Here is a 25,708-nt window from a genome sequence, read left to right as displayed (position 1 = left end):
GCTCAACTTCGACGTAGTCGTTTACTTAGGTAAAAATTTTAAATACTCCGAACACTGGTAGCTAGCGAAATATGAGAGATATGTAATAAATCGAAAATTTTCAAAAGCCCTACGTCATCAAACTTTTTTCAAATTCGATTACAAATACAACAATTCCGGATGGCGTGATATGGACTCATTTGTTTATGCGTTCCTAACTATTCTCTCTTCTCTGCAATACTATTTTTTGTCAATGTTGTTCGAATTGGGAACTCTGTTCCAACCAACTACTTTGTATGTACAAACACTGATATTTACAATATATGTACGTCTTTATATAAACGTTCAGTCATTTATTCATTTGGTCTTATTATGTTAAATTTTAATTTCCGTACTATTATATGACACAAGTTAATCTTAAGCTTGAATAATTGATATATTTCTTATTATAAAAAATTGGTGTGCTATAAAAGATCATCTGGCGATCTTATTGCACAAATGCATTGTTTCGAATAAATTGAAATTGAAATTAAGGTGTAAATTAAGAAACTATCGAGGTTTTTGCTTTGTTGCCGTATGCTCAAAATTGAATTTGGCTGCTCACTTTTTCGGTACAACTATTTAGAAATTAGATCGTTCATAGATGTGAACGTTACGGCTTGCATAATTGTTCTAACTTTTGCAATTCTTACACATTGCTTTAACAGCAGATTTGGTTGCTAGTTTTACGGTTAGTCCGTCAAGGCTGCACGCCCGGCCGTTGTGAACGAATTTTTTAATTAAAATTTAAGTAACTTCCCGATAAGCTACAAGCTTGAAAATCGTCGCTAGGTGGCGCAAGGATCGAGATATTCACAAAAATCGTATTTGTGGTCCGATTTGGCTCATATCTGAAACACATAATACATAAAGAATAGAAAGCGACCTATGAAAAAAATCGCCGCTAGGTGGCGCATGGAGAATGACATTTGTGCATCGGGCCAGCACTCCAAACCGAGCTCCCAGCAGTATTGTTCAATTGGAGATTATATGAGTTCGCTTTCAACGCCGATGTGCAAAAAGTGTATAGGTGCATCGAAATGCACCCGGATGACAACCATATCAAAAGATGATATGGCGCAACAATCAAGGTCACATAGAGGAATATTGCCTTACAACTGTCACATTTGGTACTGCTTCGGCACCATGTACTGCTATCAGTGTCATAAACAGAATCGCGGACGACGAAAAGGAATGCCACCCACTGGCAGAAAATATATTGAAGAGAGAAATATACGTAGAGGACGTACAATCAGGAGACCATTCTGTTGAATCTGCTTTAAATAAACTAAAGCAAGTGAAATCGGCACTACAGTCAGCCGGCATGGAGTTGAGAAAATGGTCTTCCAATCATCCCCCACTAGTGGAATCAATTCCACTTGAACACCGATACACGAGCTCGTCACGTCAACTGGAAAGCGAGGATAGAGTTAAGACGTTGGGCATGAATTGGCAGCCAATCGAAGATCTGTTGAAGTTTCAATTAAGATTCGACGTGCCAACTATTGCTACAAGACGTACTATTTTGTCAACCACGGTTCGTTTATTCGACCCATTGGGACTCATCGCGCCAATCATCGTGATCGCAAAAATTATTTTAAAAGAAGTTTGGGCATGCAACCATGGCCGAGAGCATATTCCCTTGGGGTGGGACGATAAGGTTTCCGGAAAGCTGAACGAGGCTTGGGCCGAATTCACTACCGAACTGACATCTATAAACGAAATATCCGTTCCACGATGGATCAAATACTCACCAAGAATACAGTCTGCAGAATTGCATACGTTTTGCGATAGCTCCAGCGTTGCATTCGCTGCTTGTACATTCGCATCACAGAAGAAAATGGTAACGTGTACACACGACTGCCAAATCGAATACAACACCAACGAAGCCAACATTAACAATTCCTCGAGTAGAATTGTGTGCCGCAGAATTAGCCACACGCATAGCTTCATGGGCGAAGAAAATCTTGAAGGAGCACGTCGATGAGATTCCAATGTATTTTTGGAGTGACGCAATGTTTGTATTGCACTGGATTCATGGCGACACAACACGATGGAAAGTATTTGTATCGAATCGCGTCAGCAAAATACAGTCAAAGTCAGCCATAGAAAATTGGAGCCACGTTGATACAAAGAACAATCCGGCTGATTGTACAACTCGCGGTTTAATGCCAAAACAGTTATCAACATTCGATTTATGGTGGAACGGGCCAACCTGGCTCCTGCAACCTAGTGATACCTGGGCAAAGTTTCATAAACACGTTCACAAAGTTAATGAAGAGGAATTGGAAGCCAAGTCTGCTAAGGTCCGTGTTCACGTCTGCATACAAGGATATTCAATTCTGTATCATTATTCATCGCTAACCAAACTAACTCGCATATCCGCCTGGATTTATTGATTTTTTACATCTCACTTAAAGACAACAGAGCACAGCGCAAAAATGGGCCGCTTCAAGTGAACGAGTTACACAATAGTTTAATTAAGCTAATTAAGTTAGTGCAACAGGACTCTTTTGCCAGTGATCTGTCCTGTATTAATTCCAATGATCCGTTGCCAGCAAAATCGACAATAAGGGGTTTAGCACCTTTCGTCGAGACTTCAACCGGATTGCTTCGGTTAGGAGGAAGACTACACCGATCAACTTTACCCTACCGTCAGAAGCACCCTATATAATCGTTCCAAGTCATCATCACTTCATCAATTTAGTGATTGACAATGCACATAACAACACGTTGCATGGAGGAGTGCAACTAACTCTGACGAATCTACGACAAGAATATTGTATTGTTCGAGGTCGACAACGTGTAGCTGCAAGAATTCGAAAGTGCATAACATGCTTTCTAAACAAACCTGAAATATCCAATCAAATGATGGGAAACTTACGTTTTCACCGAATCAACCAACCAACAAAACCATTTGAAGCTACTGGCACGGATTATACTGGCGCATTTGATCTAAAATCCTCAAAATTCCGAGGTAACACTGCGTACAAAGGGTATATTGTCATCTTTATCTGCCTGGCAACTAAAGCTGTTCATTTGGAGGTCGTTACCGGAATGCCAACTGAACTTTTTCTCATGGCATTGCATAGATTCATCGGCCGTCGTGGCTTATGTCGTGATATTTTCAGCGACAACGGCACAAATTTCATAGGCCCCGACAATATTTTAAACACAAGGGCGTACCAAGACTCCATCGAGAGGAACATAGTACCTAAACTTGCGGCGATGCGCTACTAGCCCACCTCCAGAGAGAGCAATATCCACACTATCGCTTGGCAGCAGTTATATTGCCTTGCAACGAATGATTCAACAGTTTTGGTCACGTTGGTCATCTGACTGACTGTCGCATCTACAAAATCGTCCGAAATGGCAGGAAGAGCAACATAACCTAGAAGTGAACGACTTGGTGCTCATAAAAGATGATCGCTTAGCACCAAATGACTGAGCAAGAGGTAGAGTAATCGAAGTTCATCCCGGGTCGGATGCACTAGTTCGCGTTGTTACATTGAAAACTAAGGGTGGCACATTGAAACGACCGGTAAGCAAACTGTGCCTTCTGCCAATCCGGCAGCACAACACCACCGCAGAAAGCATTTGAATCAACACACGATTTCGCATTTAATTTACCGAAAGTAGCCACAATACAAGAATTTACAACAATCACAATGAATACAACACAGCACAAACGCAGTATTGGGAGGAGCATGGACGAATTTGCAACCACTCAATTCCTGATGAACTTCCAATTTTTAATTGCTCTAGTTTGCTTTGATTACGTCTACCGGTGTCACCACCGCTTTCGCATTTGACAGTTTCTAAGGTGAAGAACTTGGCTACATCACATCACGAAAAGGCTGCGTTCACAGCTACAGATCTCTGCGTAACCAACTAAAGAGCAAGTTTCTCTTTCTATGATATGTATATAGATACATATTAGCGCAAATGTTCAACGCATACCAATTAACCTTAGAGAGAGTAAGATAGGTACTTTGTATACACTAAAAAGTAAAATAAATCAGAACGTAAATCGACCAACAGTAAACTGGTCATACAGTTGTTTTCAGTCACCAAAGAACTGCATATTAATAAATGTTTTTCTTATATACAGTTACGAACAACGCCATCAACTTGGGTTCCAACACCTTAGCCGATAATATAAATAACTCTTTTGGTGACGTAAACTTCTTTTATTATTTAATCGCTGATTTATCCAGTTTGTACAGCACTTAGTAGATATACCATGTACCGTGTGGTCGCTGCAACCATGGATTCATTTCAGGGATTAGATTAGGATTTCCTACAATGATGTTGCTCCACTGTTCTTGTCAGCATAGAATCGATTCTTTTCGCGCCTGTGTGGCAACAGCACCTCTACTCGCTTGCGATCCATTGTCGTATATTGCTTTTCTTTCCTCAGCGAGAAGATATATTGGTATGGCTCCCGACCACCAGGACAGCTTCAGCCGAGACCGTGCGGTAAGCCAAAGCTATTCGCAGCGCCCCTCTGTGTTGGACCGAGGTGAGGCGACTCGGTTCTTCCGGCCCGTAGCAAACATTTCAAAATCATATTTCCAGTTCTGGTCAACAGGATCTTACTGGTCTCGATCCTGTGGATACCCCATGTATTTTAAGGAGGCATCCTATCGCCCTTTCACCGGAACTTTGGAATGTGCTGCCTTTAAAGCAATGTTTGCGGATCTCCAGTCCTGCATCAAGGCTCGGACCTCTTAATGTTATTGACACTTGATGCATTTTTTTCTGGATCTGCTCTCGATGGTGTGGAGATCCGCCGAATTTTCAACGGGCTTACGCCGCATTTTCGACGAAAATAACTGACGTTTCCAATTTTAATGGCACTATCAGCTGCCCTGCATATAAAATAAGGATCGCTTTTTTCACTGTCGTCAGTAGGATTTTCCACAATATTTTGCGAACCGTGGAATTTATTTACGTGACATAAAAAATAATTATAACCTTTGCACAGGGTATGACCAGTATTTACATTATTAGACGAATGTAATTTTCCGTTGTATAAATATTTTATACACGTTGGACACAAGTATTGTCCGACAAGTTCGCTAAATTTAACATTATCATCACTTATTCGAACTAAATTTGTGTACATTTTATTATGGTTATTTTTGTGAAAAGGGTTCAGCAGTGATTTGGATTCGGCATTTTATTTACCAGTATGGTCGTATTTAATATCAATGCAAACAAAAAAATTATTAATAACTATTTTTATTTTTTTCCTTATTGAAAACAAATTTTTTAGTACTCAAGGTTTCGTAAAACAAAGCAATTTTTCAAGCTATGTCAGATCTCAAGCATTTTTTTTCGCAGATTATCCCAGAAATGGTTTTTACATTGTTTAACTATTCAATTGTTAGCAGAAAATTTATTGCAAACCAACAACAAAAACAATTTTTGCAAAAAAATAATTTTACTTTGTACTTGAATGTCTTTTGAATCTATATCTAAAAAATGTTCCCGTTCGGCCGTTTACTTTCGGATAAACAATTCATTTCCCAAAACAATTGCTAATTAAAATAAAACTATGCAGAATTTTGCAACTAAATTTTCACAGTGTTCTTCTCGACCACAAAACTCGGCGCTGACCAAATATCGCAAAATATTGACTTTGGTGAAAACGGGGATCAGTTGAAAAAGCCTTACCCAATTGTTATCGTGGAATTTTGAGGATTACAGTTACAGTAGTCGTAATCACAAGTTACCAAAATATTGTAAAGTTTCACAGCTCCACGACAAACGATACTAAAGAAACGCTCAAAAATAAACAAAAACAAAAAGTTTAAATATACAAGTGGACCTTTCTAAATCGATTCTGGTTATAGAAACAAGTTCAGAGGTTTTTCCTTCCTGTTGCAAGATTATCATTGAAAGTCGTCTATCATATTTTGGAGGATTTTGTCATACAAATTTCAATATTTAAACGCATTGTTTAATATATATATTATTTATTTGTAGCAGATTGACTCGTGTGTGCGGATAACAGTCCAAATTCCCAAGGATGCGGCCCAACGGTTACGCCAGATGGCAGTGGAGGGCAATCCAGCCCTACGCGCCATCGGCATTATATCTGTGCAGTTGGATGGCGATTCTGTGATATCCATAAAATTACCTGGACAAGAAATCAATCTTAAAACTTCAGGTATGCCTGACAAATATATTTCTATATACTTTCAATAATGATACATACCTTTTTCGTGTAGAAAATGATTCCGATGTTTTGGCAGCAAAAACAAGTGAAGATTTGGGACATTTTGCGCAGTTATTGGAAACTAGAGGAGATTCGATGGATCAATCTACAACTGGTTCATTATTACATTCACAAATACTTTATCGTACCCCCAGCAAAACCATAGGTATGCCCAATAGCAATCTAGTATCACCATCACATATGCAGCAACATCAACTTATACAAGATAAGCGTAACATGTTATTGGGCGGTCCCAGTACAAGCAGCGCAGCTCAAGTCCTTTTTCAAAAACAACAGCAACAGCAAGACCAAGCTCTACGCCATCAAATTCCACAAGGCCAATCTGTTCAACCACTTTTTAAGCCGCCGAATACTGTATGCCCTATGGATGGAAAAGTTCCAGTTCCACCAATTTCCAACTTAAATAGCGGACCGAATACTCGGGACTTCCCATTTGTTAGTATGAGACAAGCTCGCGTTCTACAGGGTCGCGAAAACGCATTGAATAATAATTTTTTAAACAACAATAAAGAGATCCCTTCAAGCGGTTCACAAATATTATCAGCGTCGCAAAATGGGCAACAGGATATTTCAAGGGCCTCCGGTTTCATTTTGTCTCCTAATGTTTCGCTTAAAGTTGTAAAAAACTCGCCTAATGTCGAGCTTTTGTCGAGTACTTCAGTTTTAGCTGCTAATAAATTCTTGCCACCTCCACCTCCTCCATATCCAGGCATGGGAAGCACCTCGTCAAACGTTATAAATAAACATGCCTCCCAGATAAATAAGCCTGTGCAAAATTACATACAAAAGGAAGTTAGCGGACTACCGGTTGGTGCACTTCAGTCTACTACATCCACACCCCCAAGCAATAATAATATTGCTATTTCCTCCCCATTACTTGTAAATTTGTTGCAAAATGATGGAAATTTACTTGCGAGTCAAGTGAAATTGTCCCCACAAACATTAAATCAGCAGCACACGTCGCACCAATCTCAAAACCAGCATCAACAGTTAATGAGCTCACCCATACGCGTGCAAGCTCTATCTGATGATAATTTTATTGATAAAAAACAATCTGAACAACAACAACAGCAAACGCAACCGGCGACACAACTGTTACATTCAGTATCTGAACACACTATGGTTGGATCATCGTCGTCGATAGGTTTATCTGTATCTCCCAGTGCTGCTAATGCAAGCATAAGAAACTTGCAGCAACAACAACCTTTGACAATTCCTAGAAATAATCTATATGGCCATCAACATGTTCAGTCGAACTTTCAACCTAATGTGACGTCTCAGCAAAGCCATTTTCTCCGGCAACAACGCCAACAAGAGATGCAGACATCTATTGTTTCGGGCGGAAGTTCTCCCTCGCAGCATTTTATTCAACAACAACAAAAGCAGCTGCAACAACAACTCTCCCAACAATCCCAGATAATGCAAACACAACAGCTTCCACAAGGTGCCGTTGGAGGAATTATGTTATCTAACATACATCAACAGCAACAAGCTCAAGTCAGACAACTTCAGCAGGGTAGTGGAATGCAAGGACAGGGGGAGCCGCAGCAGAATCAACAGCAACAACAAGCACATAAATTTCTTTCTTCAGGTGGCATGTCACCTACTGCTTCACATTCGCCTACGTCTAGCCATCATTCTCTACATAGTCCATTAATGGGATCTCACCAGCAACAATTAATGTCTCCTTCTACCACTCCAGTTCAATCCCCACACTCTCATTCGGGTCATGCACAAAAACATCTTGGCCAGCAACAACAGGTGAAGTTACGTCAACAGCATCGTCAATTACAACAACAGCAAACATCCAATACTGCACCGCCAACAACATCACCATCATCTCATGGTACTACCATTCTTCATAACTTACAAGTACCTTTGGCAGCCCAGTTATCTGCAACAGGATCAAATAATGGTGGTAATAGGTCAGTCACCAATGTTTTAGTACCACTGTCTAGTTATGATCCCGCCTTAAACACAGCACCGGCAATGCGATGGCCTTCATTAAACAAACCAATGGATTCAGTTACAAAAAGCAGTTTCCAAGAGTTTGCTCGCTATCAAATGCAGTACAATTTGCAGCAGCAGCGGATGGATAATAATCATCAGACACAGCCGCAAAAACAAGATCTTCATCAACAGCAATTAAATGAGCATATAGTAAGTCCCCAAGCAAATACAATCCAGGCGATGGAAGTGTCCTCGTTAGATGGTGTTACTACAGATCCTTTAATAACACTATCTGATTTTGAATCTTTAACAACAAATGATCTTGATGCTTTGTTGCCAACATTGAACTGTGATTTAGACTCTACTCTAACTTTTGATGATAAAAATGAGTTGGAATCGCTTTTGCAGGATGCGAAAGATTTGGACTTAGACCTAATTGAGGAAAATCTATCTGCTGTAGGTGTTGATATTGACGAAACAGCAGCTGCAGCATCGTCCCTATTAAATGCAGAATCCACACAAGTGCCCCCAAACATTGCTTTAGGTCTGAATCCAATACAATTCGGTGAACAAAACTCTCAAATGCCACAAAATATTCCACAAAAATCTGCCTTCATGGTAAACAGTATCGTACTACCAAATGAAAAGAATCACTTGCCCCAACACGGTAGAGTTCAACATGAATATAAGGAAAATGATATTTTATTTACAGAAAATAACTCATTCTCATCTCATTCAGTACAAGCCCTTCAGCATCAGTCGAATCATAACTTGCAACAACATACGTATCTGCTTGAAAAGGAAGATTCTTCTATAGTGAATGAAAATCAAATAAATTTAAAAGAAACGACATCGGTGTATTCTTCAAATAACCAGAAACAATTTCTTATAAATCCCTTAACCGGTGATATGGAACCAATAGAGAGTGATGATAGTGAAACAGAAACAGATGTACAAGTATCTCATAAATCGAGCTCAATATCACCAAAATCCCGTTCAATGTCGTCCCTCATTGAGAGTTTTAATGACAAGCTCCCCCAATCATTTTTCTTAGAAGAAGACTCAAATGCTAGTAGTAATCCAATGTCAAGACCTTCATCAAACGAACGAAATAACGCCATCACACCAGGACCCGGAAGCGACACCGAACGTTCACGCGATTCCTTAATTTCAAATAAATCAAATCGTAGTGCTAAGCATTGTAAACTAGATTGTTTTCAAGTATCTAATAAATCTTTTACTTTGATTAAAAGCAGTGGCGAAATGGCTACTACTAAATCACATGGTTCGAATCTTGTTACAGCAGAATCGACTTCAATAACAACTACATTTATGACCAAAACAAATGTTTCACAAAAAAAATCTAAGTGCAATTCAATTCGCGAAAAACCACAAAACAACGTTAGAGATAAAATGCAAGATGTGAACTCTAATCCCGGTTCTACTAAGTCTAAAAGAACAAAAGGTAACGGAAAAGCGAAAGTAGTTGCTGCCCCCTTATGTACAAATTCAGTTTCTACAATGGAGTCCATACCAGCAATTGGCACTTTGAAATCTCATCCGACGGAGGTGGGTAATTCGAATGAAAAAATAAAGTTACGCTTAAAGTTAGAAAAGAAAGAGCCAGTTTATCCGGCTTATAAAGTAGATGTTTCATTTGTTCCTGCACCAAAACTCACTACATCCGAATCGACATCGAGTAATTTAAGTATAATACCACAGCAAAAGGCAAACATAAATCATAATACACCTCTTCCATCAAACTCCTTAAATCAACAACAAAAACAAATCGAACAAGCCAAACTTGTACAACAACAACCAATTACTTTCAGTAGCTTTGCACCGGCGGAAATATTAAATATTGCGACTTCTTCGTCAAATGATGAACCACGCGTACCACCCTTACACATTAGTCTGCGTGGAGGAAAAAACTCAATTGTCATTAAAAGTAGCCGCAAAGATCGGAAAAAGGCGCAAAGTATATTAAGCTCAGTGGTTGGATCTAGTTGTGAAGGTGAAGGTGATTCGAAACAGAAGTCAAAAATGCAGACATTGCAAGTGCCAGATGTTAATACAGAAACTATTACGCAAGAAAAAATATTACCATTTTCCTGCAGCGTTTCTACAATCTCCACACCAACAGTTTTTACCACCATTGCTGAAAACTGCAATAATTCGGTTCCAGTTTTGGGGTCAATTTGTGTGCCAACACTACCGAATATATTAGTATCACCATCGATAACTACCACGCCTGTATCCACTTCGTCTGCATTCGTGGGTAGCAAAAATGGACTAACAATAAGTGCAATTAAATCTATTGATTCCCAAAACGATATTAATTCATATGACAATAAAAGTATAATTGGCTCAACAAATGTGGGAACGTTGTCATCGCAAGTGATAGCGCAGTCCCAATACCAAACAAATGAGCAATCCGTATCACTATCTCAACAGAAAGCGCAATCGTCTAAAGTTTTGACAAGTTTATCTAACTGCGCAACTCTTAATTCAATACCGCACAATAGTATAGTTACATGTTCCAGTGATAGCTCATTAAATATAACAAATCGCGTTATCAATAGTTTAAATGTGAAAGCAGGTTCGATGTTGACATCTGTTGGCACCGGAGGAGGTAAACCATTGACAAAAAACCTAAAACCCCCATCCTATTTAACAGCTGTACAACAGCTTCAACTTCAAAAGCAAAAGCAAAAACAACACTTTGAAAATTCAACTCAGCATACGGTAGTTTCAGTAACCACTATGCTGCCAAGTGCGACAACACTGAAACGTGTTACCGTGCCAAACACAGCAACAGGCCATGTTGATCTTACTGCCAATGCGGAAAAAATGACTTCACAGGCTGGCGTTAATGTACCTATAAATGCAAAAACTTTGGCTGTTAGCATGCCAATCCCTGTATACATAAAACATGCTCATGAAATTATGGCAAGTGAACCTGCATCCACTGTTTCCATACCTGTAACAAATGGCTGTCCAAGTATAAATACGAATGTTGTTTCTAGTAGCCAAGGAATAACTGTTGGTACCTGTTCAACTGCTGTATCAAATGTAATTTTGCGCAACTCCCCAGCAAGCAACGGAAGCGGAACCCCTGGGCATAATAATGGAAATGGTACTGGTGAAGATAGCGGTATTGATTCAATGGATGCATTATCTGAAAAAAGTCCCAATCAGCAATCATCCAGCAGTCCAACTCAACAGCAGATTATTAGTCGAAGTGGAAGTAGTAGTATTGAAAAATCAACTTCAGCATTAGTTGTAAAGAAAGATTTAACATGTGAAGTAATTGTAAAGAATCTAAATATTGTTAATGCGAATACTAAGGTACCATCACAATCTTCTGATATAAAGGATGTCACGGTAACAAAGAAAGGAAAAAGTACATTAATCGATTATGCAGATGATGAAATTGGAAAGGCTTTAGCCAAAATGGAAGGCTTTATTGAAAACTGTATGGATGCAACATCAGAAGCATTAACAACTGTTAAAAAAGACTCACATGAAGATTCCTTAGTAATGGAGAAAACAGGAAATAGGGCGATACTTCCTTACACGGAAAAAGCCATTGATAGTCCACAATCACAGAGTTTTGTTAAACCAATAACAGAAAGCGACGCTGTTAAAAAAATACAAGGAAAAATTGATCTACCGAAGAATGACAAGACAGTTGAAGCTATAAGTACTGGGACTGAGGACAAAAATAAAAACAATTTAGAAGAAGGAAACAGATTTGACGGCGATAATAATGTTGAGAGAATATTAAGTCTAGATGAGACTCAAGCTATTGAAGACAAGTGCTTTGTACCGAAGAATAAAAACATTAAAATAGAGTTGGAGGAAGCCAACAAAAAGCAGCACGAATACCCTCAATCGCAGGATTCAGATTCTGTTTTCCCGCTTATATCTATTGATATTCCAGTTCACAGCGAATCGGAAATTAATCGTATTAGAACACGTGCTAGTAATCGATTGGGTAGTCCCCTGGATATAAATAAATTAAGTCCAATGATGTTGATGGCCTCAGCCGAACTAAATGCGAACTCCGATATGCAAGTGACTAATAATAAACCTAGCATTGCAACACGAACGTCTGTCCATGATCGCGTTAATATTCATCAACACATATTAAACACCGGAGAAAATGACACTGGCACATATACGGGGCATTGGTCTCCACATATAGCAGGCAATAAGCGTAAACGTCATGAATGTGATACAGCAGCAAATAGCAGTAGCAATGATTGCGTAGAGGAAAAAAGATTACGTAGTAGTGAAACCGTACTAAATGACACCGAAAAGGAAAGCGAATCGCAAAATACTGCAATGTGTAGCGATGTAAAAAAATGTGATGAATCTTCTGATTCTGATGAGCCCTTAATTGAGGTGGCCGAAAAAGTTCGTAATTCCAAAGTTGTTAATGCAACTGTTAACAATAGCGAACCTGCTGCTCATGCAACATTGTCCAATACACCAACGGCAAAGAGCGAGTTCTGTCAGGTATCCAGTCTGGAAAAGAATACTCGAAACAGTCGGACAATAGTACACCAAAATAGTGAGTACTAAAATTGTGTTCTTAACGGATATGGAATTGGAATCTTGAATAAAATTGAGTTAAGTTGAGAGGATGTACCAAGACTTACCTTAAAAAATACCTCTGTTATCTTAGCAAATACTAAAGCCATATATGTAATACTCCTATGTTGCTAATAAAAAATGCTGGCAATGAGTTTTGAATTCGAAATCAAAACAAGACAGCCTACAAATTTTTGTAATTTTAGCAGCATAAATGTGACAAGAAAAATTTTAAATTTAGATACATTCTATTATTGAATACAAAATCAAAAACATTTAAACAGCAATATCACTCTGATGTTTGTGAGTGTACCTAGCCTATAGTAGCAATGTAGAAGTATTACATATATGACTAAAACCTTTCTAGGGCCCAGTTTAATTGCTGATCGTACCCTTGTCGCAATTCATAGTTGGAGGCTTGATCCCGCAAAGGCAGGTTTTAGCTAATATTGCCTTAAAGGTGTTTCAGACTCTCGCTTGATTGCATGCATTTCCTGCCTCTATGATTATATGCAACTTATGTCTCATATTTATTTCTTCTAAACGGATTTGGGCGTCTACCATACATGCACGACTTGAAGATGTGTACGATTATTGCCACAATGACAGCCTGGTTATAAATGTATATATTTGCGCGACTGCATGTTTTGTACGCTTCCTCCAGTATTTCTGCTGCTTTCGTCACGGCTACCATTCCCTACTTTGTGGCTCCAAGACATCTCTCGAAGCTCAGTGTCACGGGACGGTATAGCCTGCCCACCCTGTTTAAAATTATACACACATTCTTAAAACGAAACGTTGTTTGCTTAAAATTTATTAAATGGGGAGAGGAAGGGGAACTCAAAGATACGCATAATGGTAATGCATTAAAATTTTATATTTTAGAAAGTCTAAGTTCGGTCGAATCCGAATATTATAAAAATAAACTAAGTTTGACTAGCAACAACTTGGCAAGATTCATTTATTGTAAAAGAAAGTTTGACCACATGTCGCCACACTCAAAAAATATACTTGGGTTTAGCATAAAAGTATTTTCTCAATGTCCGAAATGTTTTGTGTTTATATAAAACAATTAATTTTCAACAACCTAGATATCTGTATGGTAAACTAAAGTTTGTACAATCTTCGCAAACTCACAACATCGGCTTCTAGATTATTCTAGGTTAGTGCTGTAAAATTGTGGAGTTCTCTACCTATTCCAATAAAATGCTTTAAGTCGTATGGATACTTCAAAACGGCAGTAACAGATCTCTTCAAACGCTAACTAATTCCTCCTGTACAACCTACCTACCTACCACGCCTGTGTCGTATTGTCTAAAACTAATCTTAGCTTAAGCTTAAATTTGAGAAATTATTGTAATTATCCTCTTGAATATGTGCAATGAAAAGACTCCAACTTTTAGTGTACTTTGAGGTAAATAAATAATAATAATTATAAACCCACCTGTGTGCTCTCATATACATATAGTATATTAGTGATATATTTCAAGAGCAATATCGCGAATATTAAATTATATGAAAGCTGAAATATACAACTACTGTTGCTGTCGTAGAAGAGATATGTCCTCCCTTGCAAGAAGGAGACTTCTTGTACGTATCGCGTCCCATTCAGGCCACACGAGCTTAGTGTGGTAGCAGGATTCGATATTGCTCCATCTCACACCCGCTTCCCTAAGGAAAATTCCTTTCAAAGTGACCTTACAGGTAGCGAGCGGCATGTTCAATCCTTTCAAGGACGACGAAAGCGGAACGGATGTGCCGCCTCTTGCAAGTTCGTCAGCCATCCATTGCCAGGAATATCCGAGTGTCCAGGCGTCTATACCAGGCTGAGGAAAGTTTGCTCAGCGATCTCGTTAAGAGATTTACGGCACTTCTCTACTGTCCTGGACTTTCATGTGACCGACCCAAGTACATTTACTGCAGCCTGGCTGTCAGTAAATACAAATTTTATTATAGCTGTGAACAGCATTTCTCAAATGATCAACGGCCTCATTTATAGCAGCCACTGCCGCCTGAAAGACGCTGCAATGATCGGGTAGGCTAAGGGATAGATTCCATCCTAGTTGAGGTTGTTGTTGTCGTAGCGATAAGGTTACTCCCCGTAGGCTTTGGGGAGCGTTATCGGATATAGATCCGGTACGCTCCGGTAACAAAGCGCAAGATTCTTAAGGATGGTTGCATGGCCAACCACGTTGTCACTCCAGCCGAATAACTCTCACAGCCGTAGAGCAGAAAAGGCCGCACATTGCTTGGCCATTAAATCTATTGGCAATACATTAAAAAGAGTATCCCGCGTCTCCGCGGGGTGGTGCGCGGAGCACCTCCACGCAGACTAGAGCACTTCTTTGTATCTTTTGAAAAACTCGTAGGTTCGATTAGTATCCAAGCTCATCCACCAGACCAATGCCCGTATAGAAGAATTGGTCTAAAGACGGCAGTGTAGTACCACACGGTAATATCCGGCGATAGTCCCATCTTCGCGCAACAACTCCCCTTCAGCTGTACAGTGCCACTGTTGATTTCATCACACGCTCCTGAACGTTTTTCCTGCAGGTTATTTTTTTATCCAAAATTACTCCTTATTTGGCAGAGTCCCTCAACGTCAGGGTCGTGCCCGCTAGCACCGGCAGCTGCAACACAGGTATTTTATATTTCTTAGTAAACAGAACCAGTTCAGTTTTGGCTGAATTGACCGATAGACCTTTACTCCTGGCCCAATTCTCCACCAGTCTCAGCTTAGTTTGCATTAGATCGCATAGTATCTGCGGAAACTTCCCGCTAACTAGCAGCGCGAGGTCATCTGCATATGCGATTACCTTGCTGCATCTATCCTTCTCAAGAAGAACCAAAAGCTCATTAAGTGTGGCAACCCATAGAAGTGGAGAAAGTACAACGAGTGTCTTTAGCTGGAAGGATGTAAGACAAATGGGTCTGAAGTTTTTATGGGTCACATGACCAGTCCTTGCAGCTCTTGGTATAAAAGGTGACCCTTGAATCGTTCCAACCCCGTGGAATATGGTTAAGAGCACAAACTCCTTTGAAGATGTTATACAACCACAAAGAACTCAGGTCGATTGTTTGCTGGAGTTGTGCAGAAGCCAATCCATCCGACCCTGGTGCTTTGAAGGGCTTGAACGACATTATAGCACATTTAACTTTACTCACAGTAATGAACTTCCCCTCAAACGGTTCGCCAGTATGAGTTTCCTCCAGTTCATTTTTTCACCACTAGCGCCCGGAAAGTGCGTACTCAGGAGCATGCGAAGGGTGCTCTCTGCCGAATCCATCCATGTCCCATCAGTTCCTAGCAGGCATCCAGGAACACTTTTTGGAGCACCTATCTGAGCCTAGAACCCTCAGACACCCCCTCCATTTCGGTACATTCCGCCAGGAGGTCCTCTTCGACGACCTTAGCAATTTCTTATAATCCTCGAGCATCATTTTGTATGCATCCCATTTTTCAGCCACCCTGGAGGCTTTAGCAAGATTGAATGCTTTCCGACAAGCCCTGCGTAGATTGTCTAGGTCCGCGTTCCACCATGGTGGTTTGGTCTTACTACTAGATTTCTTCCTAGGGCAGGCCTTATCAAGAGCCTCCCCGCATGCCTTCGTATAGAAGTGAACCATCTTTTCCAGCTCTGCAGAGTTCTGGGGAATATGAACACTAGATCCTGAGAGCCTCTTTTGAAACTCCTCACTATAGAAACGCCAATTGGCGTTTTTTAGGTTGATATGCCAGACAGTTCTGAGCGCAACCCCGCCAAGGTCGAAGCGGACAAATCTATGATCCGAAAAAGAATGGTCTTCAAGCACCATCCAATTTTTTATCATGGATTCCCCGCTGCCCGAGATCAGGGTGACGTCCAGAACCTCCTGTCTGTTCCTAGTAACAAACGTGGGCTCCGGAAGTAAAAGGACGTCAGTGTAACATTCGTACCACCGACCGTCAACATCAAAGTTGTAGCATCCTCCTCGCTAAAATGGGGGGGATAAAGAAAGTTTATATCAGATCTTACCAAGATACAAGCTCTCGGCTTCCCAGGTCCCTTAAGCTAGCCCAACCTTTCCCGCCCAATCAAAAAACGAGACCGTACTAAATTGCACAATGTTTAATGCTAATTTAATACGGGCTAATTAAATTTATTACACTTGTTTTTTTAAAAAATATGCCCAACCAAAAACTGAAAACGTATTAATTACAGCATATTTAAAGCTGATTTAATACGGGTTATTTAAACTTATTACACTTGCTTTTTAAAAAATATCGACTTTAACTTAAGCTAGCCCAACCCATATGCCCAATCAAAAAAGGAAAACGTATTTAATTAGAGCATATTTAATGCTAATTTAAGACGGGTTAATTAAATTGATTACACTTGTTTTTTAAAAAATAGCTTAAGCTAGCCCAACCTATATGCCCAATCAAAAACTGAAAACGTTTTTAATTAGAGCATATTTAATGCTAATTTAATACGGGTTATTTAAATTTATTACACTTGTTTTTTAAAAAATATCGAGGGTTGGGCTAGCTTAAGCTTAAGGTAGCCCAACCCATATGCCCAACCAAAAACTGAAAACCTTTTTAATTACAGCATATATGTTTTTTAAAAAATATCGACTTAAACTTAAGCTAGCCCAACCCATATGCCCAACCAAAAACTGAAAACGTATTTAATTACAGAATATTTAATGCCAATTTAATACGGGTGAATTAAATTTATTACACTTGTTTTTTAAAAAATATCGTATGCCCAATCAAAAAACGAAAACGTATTTAATTAGACCATATTTAATGCTTATTTAATACGGGTTAATTAAATTTATTACACTTGTTTTTTTAAAAAATAATAATAAAAGTTTAAGCTTAAACTTAAGCTAGCCCAACCCTCGATATTTAAAAAAAAACAAGTGTAATAAATTTAATTAACCCGTATTAAATTAGCATTAAATATTCTGTAATTAAATACGTTTTCAGTTTTTGGTTGGGCATATGGGTTGGGCTAGCTTAAGTTTAAGCTTAACTTTTATTATTATTTTTTAAAAAACAAATGTAATAAATTTAATTAACCCGTATTAGGTTAGGTTAAATTAGCATTAAATATTGTGCAATTTAGTACGGTCTCCTTTTTTGATTGGGCTGGAAAGGTTGGGCTAGCTTAAGGGACCTCGGTTTCCCATGTGTGGCACCACTCACCAAGGTCAATCCTGCCGTATTCAGTTTGCATATCTTAAGCCCTACTACCCAAGGCTCCTGGATAAGGGCTATGTCAGCCGCCCACTAGAAAACTGGAATAGCAGAGCAGCAGATGCTTCTTTACAATGGTGGAGGTTTATTTGTAGGACTCGCACTAAGCCCAGCACCGACCACCTCCACCACTGTCGAATCGCCGTCTTCATCAGACATTGGCTCCTCTCCAGTGTAAGCACTTCCCAGCGTTAGCGAGGAGATCGAAGACGCGTCCCCGCCCAGCGTGTCATTCGTCGGACTGACCCTGTTAGGTTCTGCGTCCTCTTCCTCCTCGCTCTCCGCTTTCTCAGGCTCTATCACCAGCTCCGGATCATAGGCCGCCTTCAAATCGTTGGAATACACCTTACTTCACGGTGTGAAAAACGAATTTAATAGCGCCATCCGCACGCTCCAAAAAAGGGAGTGACTCCTTTTTGAGAAGCAGTATCGCCAGACGCGTCGCCCTGGTGATATGCGCCAGCTTCAAGACTCCCCAACCAGAGCAAGGCAGGTCTGGGTTGAAGGTCGTTAAGACCTCAAGGGTTCCCTCTGCCCATGCTAGCAGCTCCTTCGGTAGCAAACTACCTACCGAGAGGGTTACTAGCAGAGGCAGCGGGTCCAGTCGCCGCCCCCAAAGCTCCCCAAGGGGAAGTGATGGGCGGTGTGAAAGACTCCGGCGTCGCCTGAAGTCTTTGTGCACCACCCGCAATAGCCGCACCGCGGCTGGTAGAATCCCATGATTTGCGGAGAACGGGGTCATCCACCCCAGGCAGAGATCCGCTATACCTGGGTTAAGGCCAAGATTACAACTGGGTGTGACCTGGTTCCCAGAGGGCTTCATTAGCGAATAGACTATTTGAGGGGGCCCCCAGCCAGCACAACACCACCGGTCCGGCCCCCACCTTGAGACCACGCTCAAGAGCCACTACCATATGCCAAAGATATTAAGGAGCTAAGGCAGCAATGGCACTGATTCCTGAACTTAGCTAGCACTCCTCTAGCGGGGTTACTGTAGTGACTATTACCAGCCGGTACCTTCTAGGAGGGTTCAGCCCAAGGATTTTCGCCTAACCTTTTGGGTGAGAGCGTTCACAAACTGTACTGAGTATCCTCTAAACGAGGTTCACATAGAATCCGATGAATTTTTTTGGATGTCTCTGAGGGCCTTTTTATGCGAAGACAAGAAAGCGCTTCTTCCTTTGGTAGGATAGTTGCTTGAAATGATAATGAGATACTAAGTTTAAATGTGTAAAAGTCATTAACTTTAAGAAAGACAACAGAATTTCAAATATCATTAAAATAGGGCACGAGTATTTGGACGAAGTTTTAAAGTGTAAGAAATTTAGTGTCGTGTGGAATCGATGTTTACGATGGCCAAACGGTAAGAAGGTGCTATAAATGCTTAGGATTTAGCATTGCAATAATAGTTCTCATAAACAGAGATGTAAAATATTGTAACGAATTTGTGGAAATTCCTGATTATTATGCACCTTCTGTTAACGTTCGAATCGCTGAACTGTCGAATAAATAACTCCAATATTCAGTATTGCAAAATGGTCTTTTTGTACAACTTTACTGTGGCAGTAGTACTTCACAATTACAATTATCGTGTACTTCACTAATAGCGTGTTAAAATCAGACTGATTCATTATTCCACAGTGTTTAAGTGACTTAAACTATGAACATTTTTCGTTTGTTTGTTTCATTAGCCATTGAGTGTGCTTGCAATTCTCAACTGGTTAGTGAAATATTCTAAAGACATAGTTTAAATTTTTTATCCCAAAGCGGGGTTTTTCAAAGCAAAACAAGGTGGCTCAACCCGAAGCCAATACCTTGGAGCCCCAATGAATACATACAAGGTGTAACAGGCGCATAGCGACCTCTCTCTAAATAATATAATATACAGCCCACTTAAATAAATAATATAATAAGGTCCAGACTTTTCACGAACAGGTGCTTATTTATGCCTCCTTTATGTATCTGATATTTACGTTTCTCTGGTAGTTGTATGTGTGTTTATGTGTGAACAACAACTTCTGCTCTTAGCTCCTGGCTACATATATGCGTGTGAAATATTCTCTTCACTGTCAGCTTTGATGTTTACATGTACAAATTTGTGGCCGCTTGCTTTATTGCTGTTGTGCATTTATTTAGTAGTAGCATAGTGATGAACCGAAATGCTAATATTCGCCACACTGACCTGCACCTAACTTCTCGATCCAACCGCCTCTCCAAATGAACCAGCCTTCTCTTCGTGGTTTCTCAATTCTTTGTATGTGGTAGACGACATCACTGATCCGCTTCACAACTTTGTACAGACCTTCCCAGCTGCACTGAAAGTTTGATGGAACACCTTTCCGCCGGTGAGGGTTGTATAACAGCACCAAATCTCCCTCCAGGAATCCTTCCGAATTGTTGTTCTTTCGTACCTGTGCTTCATCTTACTACTCATTATCTTGGTTCGTCCCTCATACTCTATTGTTTGGCCAATGAACTGCTTCGCACAGCTTATAATTGACGGATTGGCTTTGCATAATCAGTATCGTTTTGACGTTTCACAGCAGTAATGCGCCCTGGCTTAAAACCTACCTTGCATTCTTTCCTTCATTTTAGTGCGTCCATCTTGGTTTGTCAATGGCAGTGTTCTCCCCGCAGGTACATTCAAGCATTGAAGCATTTGATTACTCCTTTGCGTGCCTCGAATATTGTGTTCAACCAATCTTGTCTTTTTACTTCCACATGGCGTGCTTTGAAAGCTGACTTGCACAGAAGCGATGCTGTTTCCTGAATCAGTGCATGTGATATAGTTTCCGCAAATGTTGGCTTTGGGTTTGCGTATGTAGCTCGCTTAGTTTGGACAATCCGTATTCCATTAATAAAGCTGTGAATTTATAACCTTTCGGTGTATTCCACGGGTGCGTCGACATTCGCCAAATATGCAAGCCGTTGGACATCTGACGCAAATTCCTGCAAAGTCTCATTACCTTTTTGGTAGAGGTTTTGCAACTCTATTTGGTATATCTGCTTCCTGTGTTCGTTTCCGTATCGCGTCTGTAGAGCGCCCATCCATGTTTCGTAGTTGTTCCGCTCTCCCTCGCGAATCGTCTGTAGGATTTCAGCATCCGATCCTTTATCTTAAGCATTCCAGTTGTTCACTGTTGGGTCTTCTCAAACTATAGCAGCGGCGCCTAAACGTTGCCGATGAAGGAATTTAGCAGTTCTCGAAATGGATCTATACAACGAGCTTTGGTAGTTGTCAAATTTTTTCTCTCTGAGTGTTGGATATGTGGCCTGGAACACGTGGAATGTTTTCTACGTTTCCTAGACTGTGAGCATTGCCCTATTATTGCTTTTTTCCGGTCGCCGACGTCGAATGTCATAAATATCGGCGAAGCGGCGGTGGCATTCGGTTCGTTTCTACATTTTGTACATGTTAAATAAAGCCTAGATTTTGTGGTTTTTCGGTCAATTTATTTATAACATTTACTAAGGCTTACTTAGGCTATGTTGACCATTAGCGTTTGGTGCAAATAAAAACAACTTATTTCACCATTCCAACCCGACGTTTCGCTAGTCTCTAGCTATTAGAGCTAATACATTAATATAATACTAATATTAATATACATTAATATAATGTACTGCTTTTTATTATTAAAACACACAGGTCACCCTTGGAAAAGCTAGAGAGACAAGCGAAACGTCGGGTTGGATTAGTGAGATAAGTTGTTTTTATTTGCACCAAACGCTAATGGTCAAAAGAGCCTAAGTAAGCCTTAGAAAGCCTAGGCCGTTTAACAAGTATAAACCTATTACATACCCAACTTCAGCAACTATTTCGGCAAATCTGTTTTATTAATGACTTTAAAAATATATTTTAACGAATTTGATGAATTCTTAATAATTCTGCAATTATAATAGTGTTCGAATCGCTGAACTGTCGAATGTATAAATCAAATATTCAGTGTAGCAAAATATTCTTTATTGAAAATACTATTTTGTTAGTAGTACTTCACAACTAATTTAATCGCGTACTTCACTTATAGCGTGTTGAAATCAAATTCACGTGCTAGAATTATTTTCCTAACTGGTATCTAAGGTGGTTTCGAAAGGTGGCACGCTAAGTTCACATGAAGATGGCGGTGCACCATTAAAAAAAATTTTAATGTTTTTTTCGAATTTATAAAATATACCACTTATCTACGGTAAATTTACGGCAAATTCATATGCAAGAATTATTTTCCTAGCTGGTCTCTAAGGGGGTTTTCTGAGGGTGGCACGCTAACTTCACGTGAAGTTGGCGTGCCACCCTATATTTTCTAAAATATGGCCGCGGCAAATTTTTTTGTTTCACGGATTAATTACGGCAAATTCACAGCAATTTTCCCAATAGGAAACTTTTTCCACGTAAAAGTTGTCTTGCTAACTTCAGAGAGGTGGCCGCAGCAGAGTTACGCAAACATACGACGTTCGTCACAGCAGAATTACGCAGGCATATGACGTTGACCGCAGCAGAGTAACGCAAACACACGACGTTGGCCACATCAGAGTTACGCAAACATACGACGTCAACCATATCAGAGTTACACTTACGCAGACGCACCGACATAAGCCGCAGCAGAGACAGCGCAGCCGCTAACCGTAATAGAAACACGCGACGTAAAGCGCTACTGAGATACATTCACGCATACCTAGGTAGGTAAGGCGCCCTAACGGAACGCTCCTAACGGGACACGAGGGACCCTTAGCCCACCACTAATTATATAGTAAGCATCAAAATCTTTTTCATTAATGACATAAGTTCTTGCTTCTCATCTACCAAATTTCTGCTTTATGCTGATGATCTCAAGATCTATTCTGCGATCAGTTGTTATAACGATGTCGTTGTTCTTCAATCTGAGATTAATACGTTTTCTAGCTGGTGCGTCAAAAACCGTCTTTTCCTTAATATAAGTAAGTGCCACACTGTGACGTATGGTAAACTGCTGAGGCCACTTCATACCTCCTATCATATTGCAGACACTTTTCTTCGAACGACTCTTGAAGTCAAAGACTTGGGTGTATACTTCGACTCGAAAGATTAATTTTAACACTCACGTCAGCTTCACAATTTCTAATGCGCTTTCCATGCTTGCATTTGTCAGACGCCATTCGGCAAATTTCTCTGACCCCTACACACTCAAAATTTTATATACGTCCTTTGTGCGGTCCAAACTTAAGTATGCAGCTTTCATTTGGTGGCCTTACCACGCAGTTCACATCAACCGCCTGGGGCGGGTTAAAAAAATCTGTATGCGCTTCGCGCTTACTTCATTACGATTGTCTGAACCGATCCCGTCTTATGAGTCTCATTGCCAACTATTATCCTTACTATCTCTAAACAACCGGAAAATTCTTTTGGCCTCGTTGTTCATATTCGATCTTTTCACGGGCAAAATTTACTGCGCGTTGCTTCTTGAAAGACTATGCTTAAATACTCCCTGTAGAAACCCCGCCGCTTCGAAATCTTTTTCATAGGGTTGAGTAGAACTGTTTATAACTAAAAGTGCCTATTAACAGAGCCCTATCAGAAATTAATTGCTTCTCAAATCTTTTGGATATTGATTTCTCGGACTCAAAATACGGGTTTCAACTTAAACTAAAAAATTACTTAATCTGTAATAATATAAGCCCTTTTTGCTAATGTGTTCCATAGTTTAATTTAAGCTGGGTTCTGTAATTTAGTCATAAGTGTCTGTACTAAACATTTGTTTCTAGACTAAATAAATAAATAAATTAAGTGCAGAATACGTATAAATTTTTTCTACATTTTATATTATAGTTTAAGGAGTTAATTAATAAAGTGAATTATTACATGAAAACGGTTTGAAAGGTGCCCCGAAATACAAATTTATTGTAAACGAACCTTGGACACGGCGAGTATATCCCAGCAATTATTGTAGAAGCACCGGAGCAAGGAAAAGCTTCGTTACAATTGGCGCCCGAGTAGGGACCCCGCAAATCGTACAACGTCAGAAGGAACATTCCTGACTAGAAACCTAACCGTAAAATTGCCGACCAGATTGACACCACGTGGGTAGACAACATTTCAAAGGAGCAGCTAATATCCATCATAAAGGAATTTGGCATTGAGCAGACAGGCACCACCCGAGAAATCCGAAAGCGCATAGCAGCGCTGGCTTCGAAAGCAAATGTTGACTCGGAAATACACGCAAAATTTTTATCCCTGGAAGCCGCTTATAAGGAAACTACAGACACGAGTTAGGTAAATGACGTTAAGACACCGATTCCGTCGAACGGAGGCGAAACCAAGAAAATCGCCGATAGACTATCAGAGCAAACCCAGTTCGCGTTTCCTTCCAGGAACACAGCACCCTACAACAGTGGTCATCATCAGGAGTTCCGGTACCATCCAACGGTCAGGCACCGACCGTTATATTCGCACCCATCATCGACCAGGTAAGAAAGTGGTCAGTGAAATATGAAGGTGGACGGGACCCTTTAGCTTTCATCGAACGACTAGAAGAATTAGCCGAAGTTCACACGCTAAACGTGGACCTCCTCCAAAAAACGATGCCCGAATTGATGGGTGGCACCGCCCTTCAATGGTATCGCAATAACAACGTACACTGGAGCAACTGGACGACCTTCAAGCGCGACTTTTTAAACTTCTTTCTACCAGCCAGGTACTTCGAGCGTCTCGAGGATGAAATACGGCAACGAAGGCAGCACGCCCGCGAAAGATATAAAGACTATGTACTAGCGATACAGAGCTTGATGAGACACGCCGGATACAGCAACGAGCAACGCCTGGAAATAATCTTCCGCAATATCCATCCCTATTATTTACTCTATATTCGCCGAAGGGATTTCAGCACCCTGGGAAAACTCCTCTCGCCGAGGAATACGAAGGTATTCACGAAGGTTACCGACGGACAGCAGCCGGATCATGTCGCGAAGTATCGAGGCACGTCGTTGGTGACAAAACTACAGGTTCATCACCGCAGTAAGAACGATCATCCCATCAGCAGCCACCTAGTGTACAGCGCCACTCACCACCAGAGACTTGGGTTTCCGATCCGAACAACGTGTGTTGGAGGTGTGCCAAGAAGGACACTTTGCAAGAAGTCGTAACCCACGAAAAATTTTTTGTTGGGAGTGCGTTCGGAACGATATACGCACAATTGAATGCTGCCGTCGACGTCGGGGAAACGACAGAGCGCTTCAGCAGAAGTTATGTACAAGGAACACGGTCGCCTTTACGCCCTAGCTCAGCTTGGAGCAGTATCATCGGAGGCAGTTATCGGCACAGGGGCCTCAAAGGAGTTTCGTTTCAGCCACCCTAGCGAATCACGTGGTGATTTCTGGAAGCGGAGAGAGGGAAAGAGTGGCTATCGAAACAACAATGGCCAACGGAGTTAGCACTACGATCTTCGACGCCGTAAGGACAGAGGTACGCCTCGGAGACTCGTCACTTCACACAGTCCTACCTGTGATGCCCGGGGCAATTGACGACATTATACTTGGCCTAGACACGCTAGGGAGCATAGGAGCAGCCATATCATGTGGAGGAGGCCACCCCGTGCTAACCAGACCCCTGGCTCAGCATACACGGCCTCCTAGAGCCACGTCAGACACCACTCAGAGTATAACACCACCGATTGCGAGTAACGACA

The 25,708-nt window shown here is 40.6% G+C and overlaps 1 protein-coding gene across 2 annotated transcripts in view; it reads left to right on the top strand.

Moving 5' to 3' along the window:
• Positions 1-25,708, top strand: part of Ncoa6 (Nuclear receptor coactivator 6) — a 226,427-nt gene that overhangs the window by 84,875 nt on the left and 115,844 nt on the right. The window contains exons 2-3 of one of the 2 annotated variants that reach the window (XM_067766382.1): positions 6,013-6,193; positions 6,255-12,788. In XM_067766382.1, the coding sequence (XP_067622483.1) occupies positions 6,013-6,193; positions 6,255-12,788 (6,715 nt within the window). Of the gene's footprint in view, positions 1-6,009; positions 6,194-6,254; positions 12,789-25,708 lie in introns of both variants that reach the window. The other variant, XM_067766381.1, reaches the window with a different exon arrangement.

This window comes from Eurosta solidaginis, chromosome 2 (genome assembly GCF_040869045.1).
Source record: "Eurosta solidaginis isolate ZX-2024a chromosome 2, ASM4086904v1, whole genome shotgun sequence".
NCBI lineage: Eukaryota > Metazoa > Arthropoda > Insecta > Diptera > Tephritidae > Eurosta > Eurosta solidaginis.
This window is presented reverse-complemented; position numbering and strand designations above follow the sequence as displayed.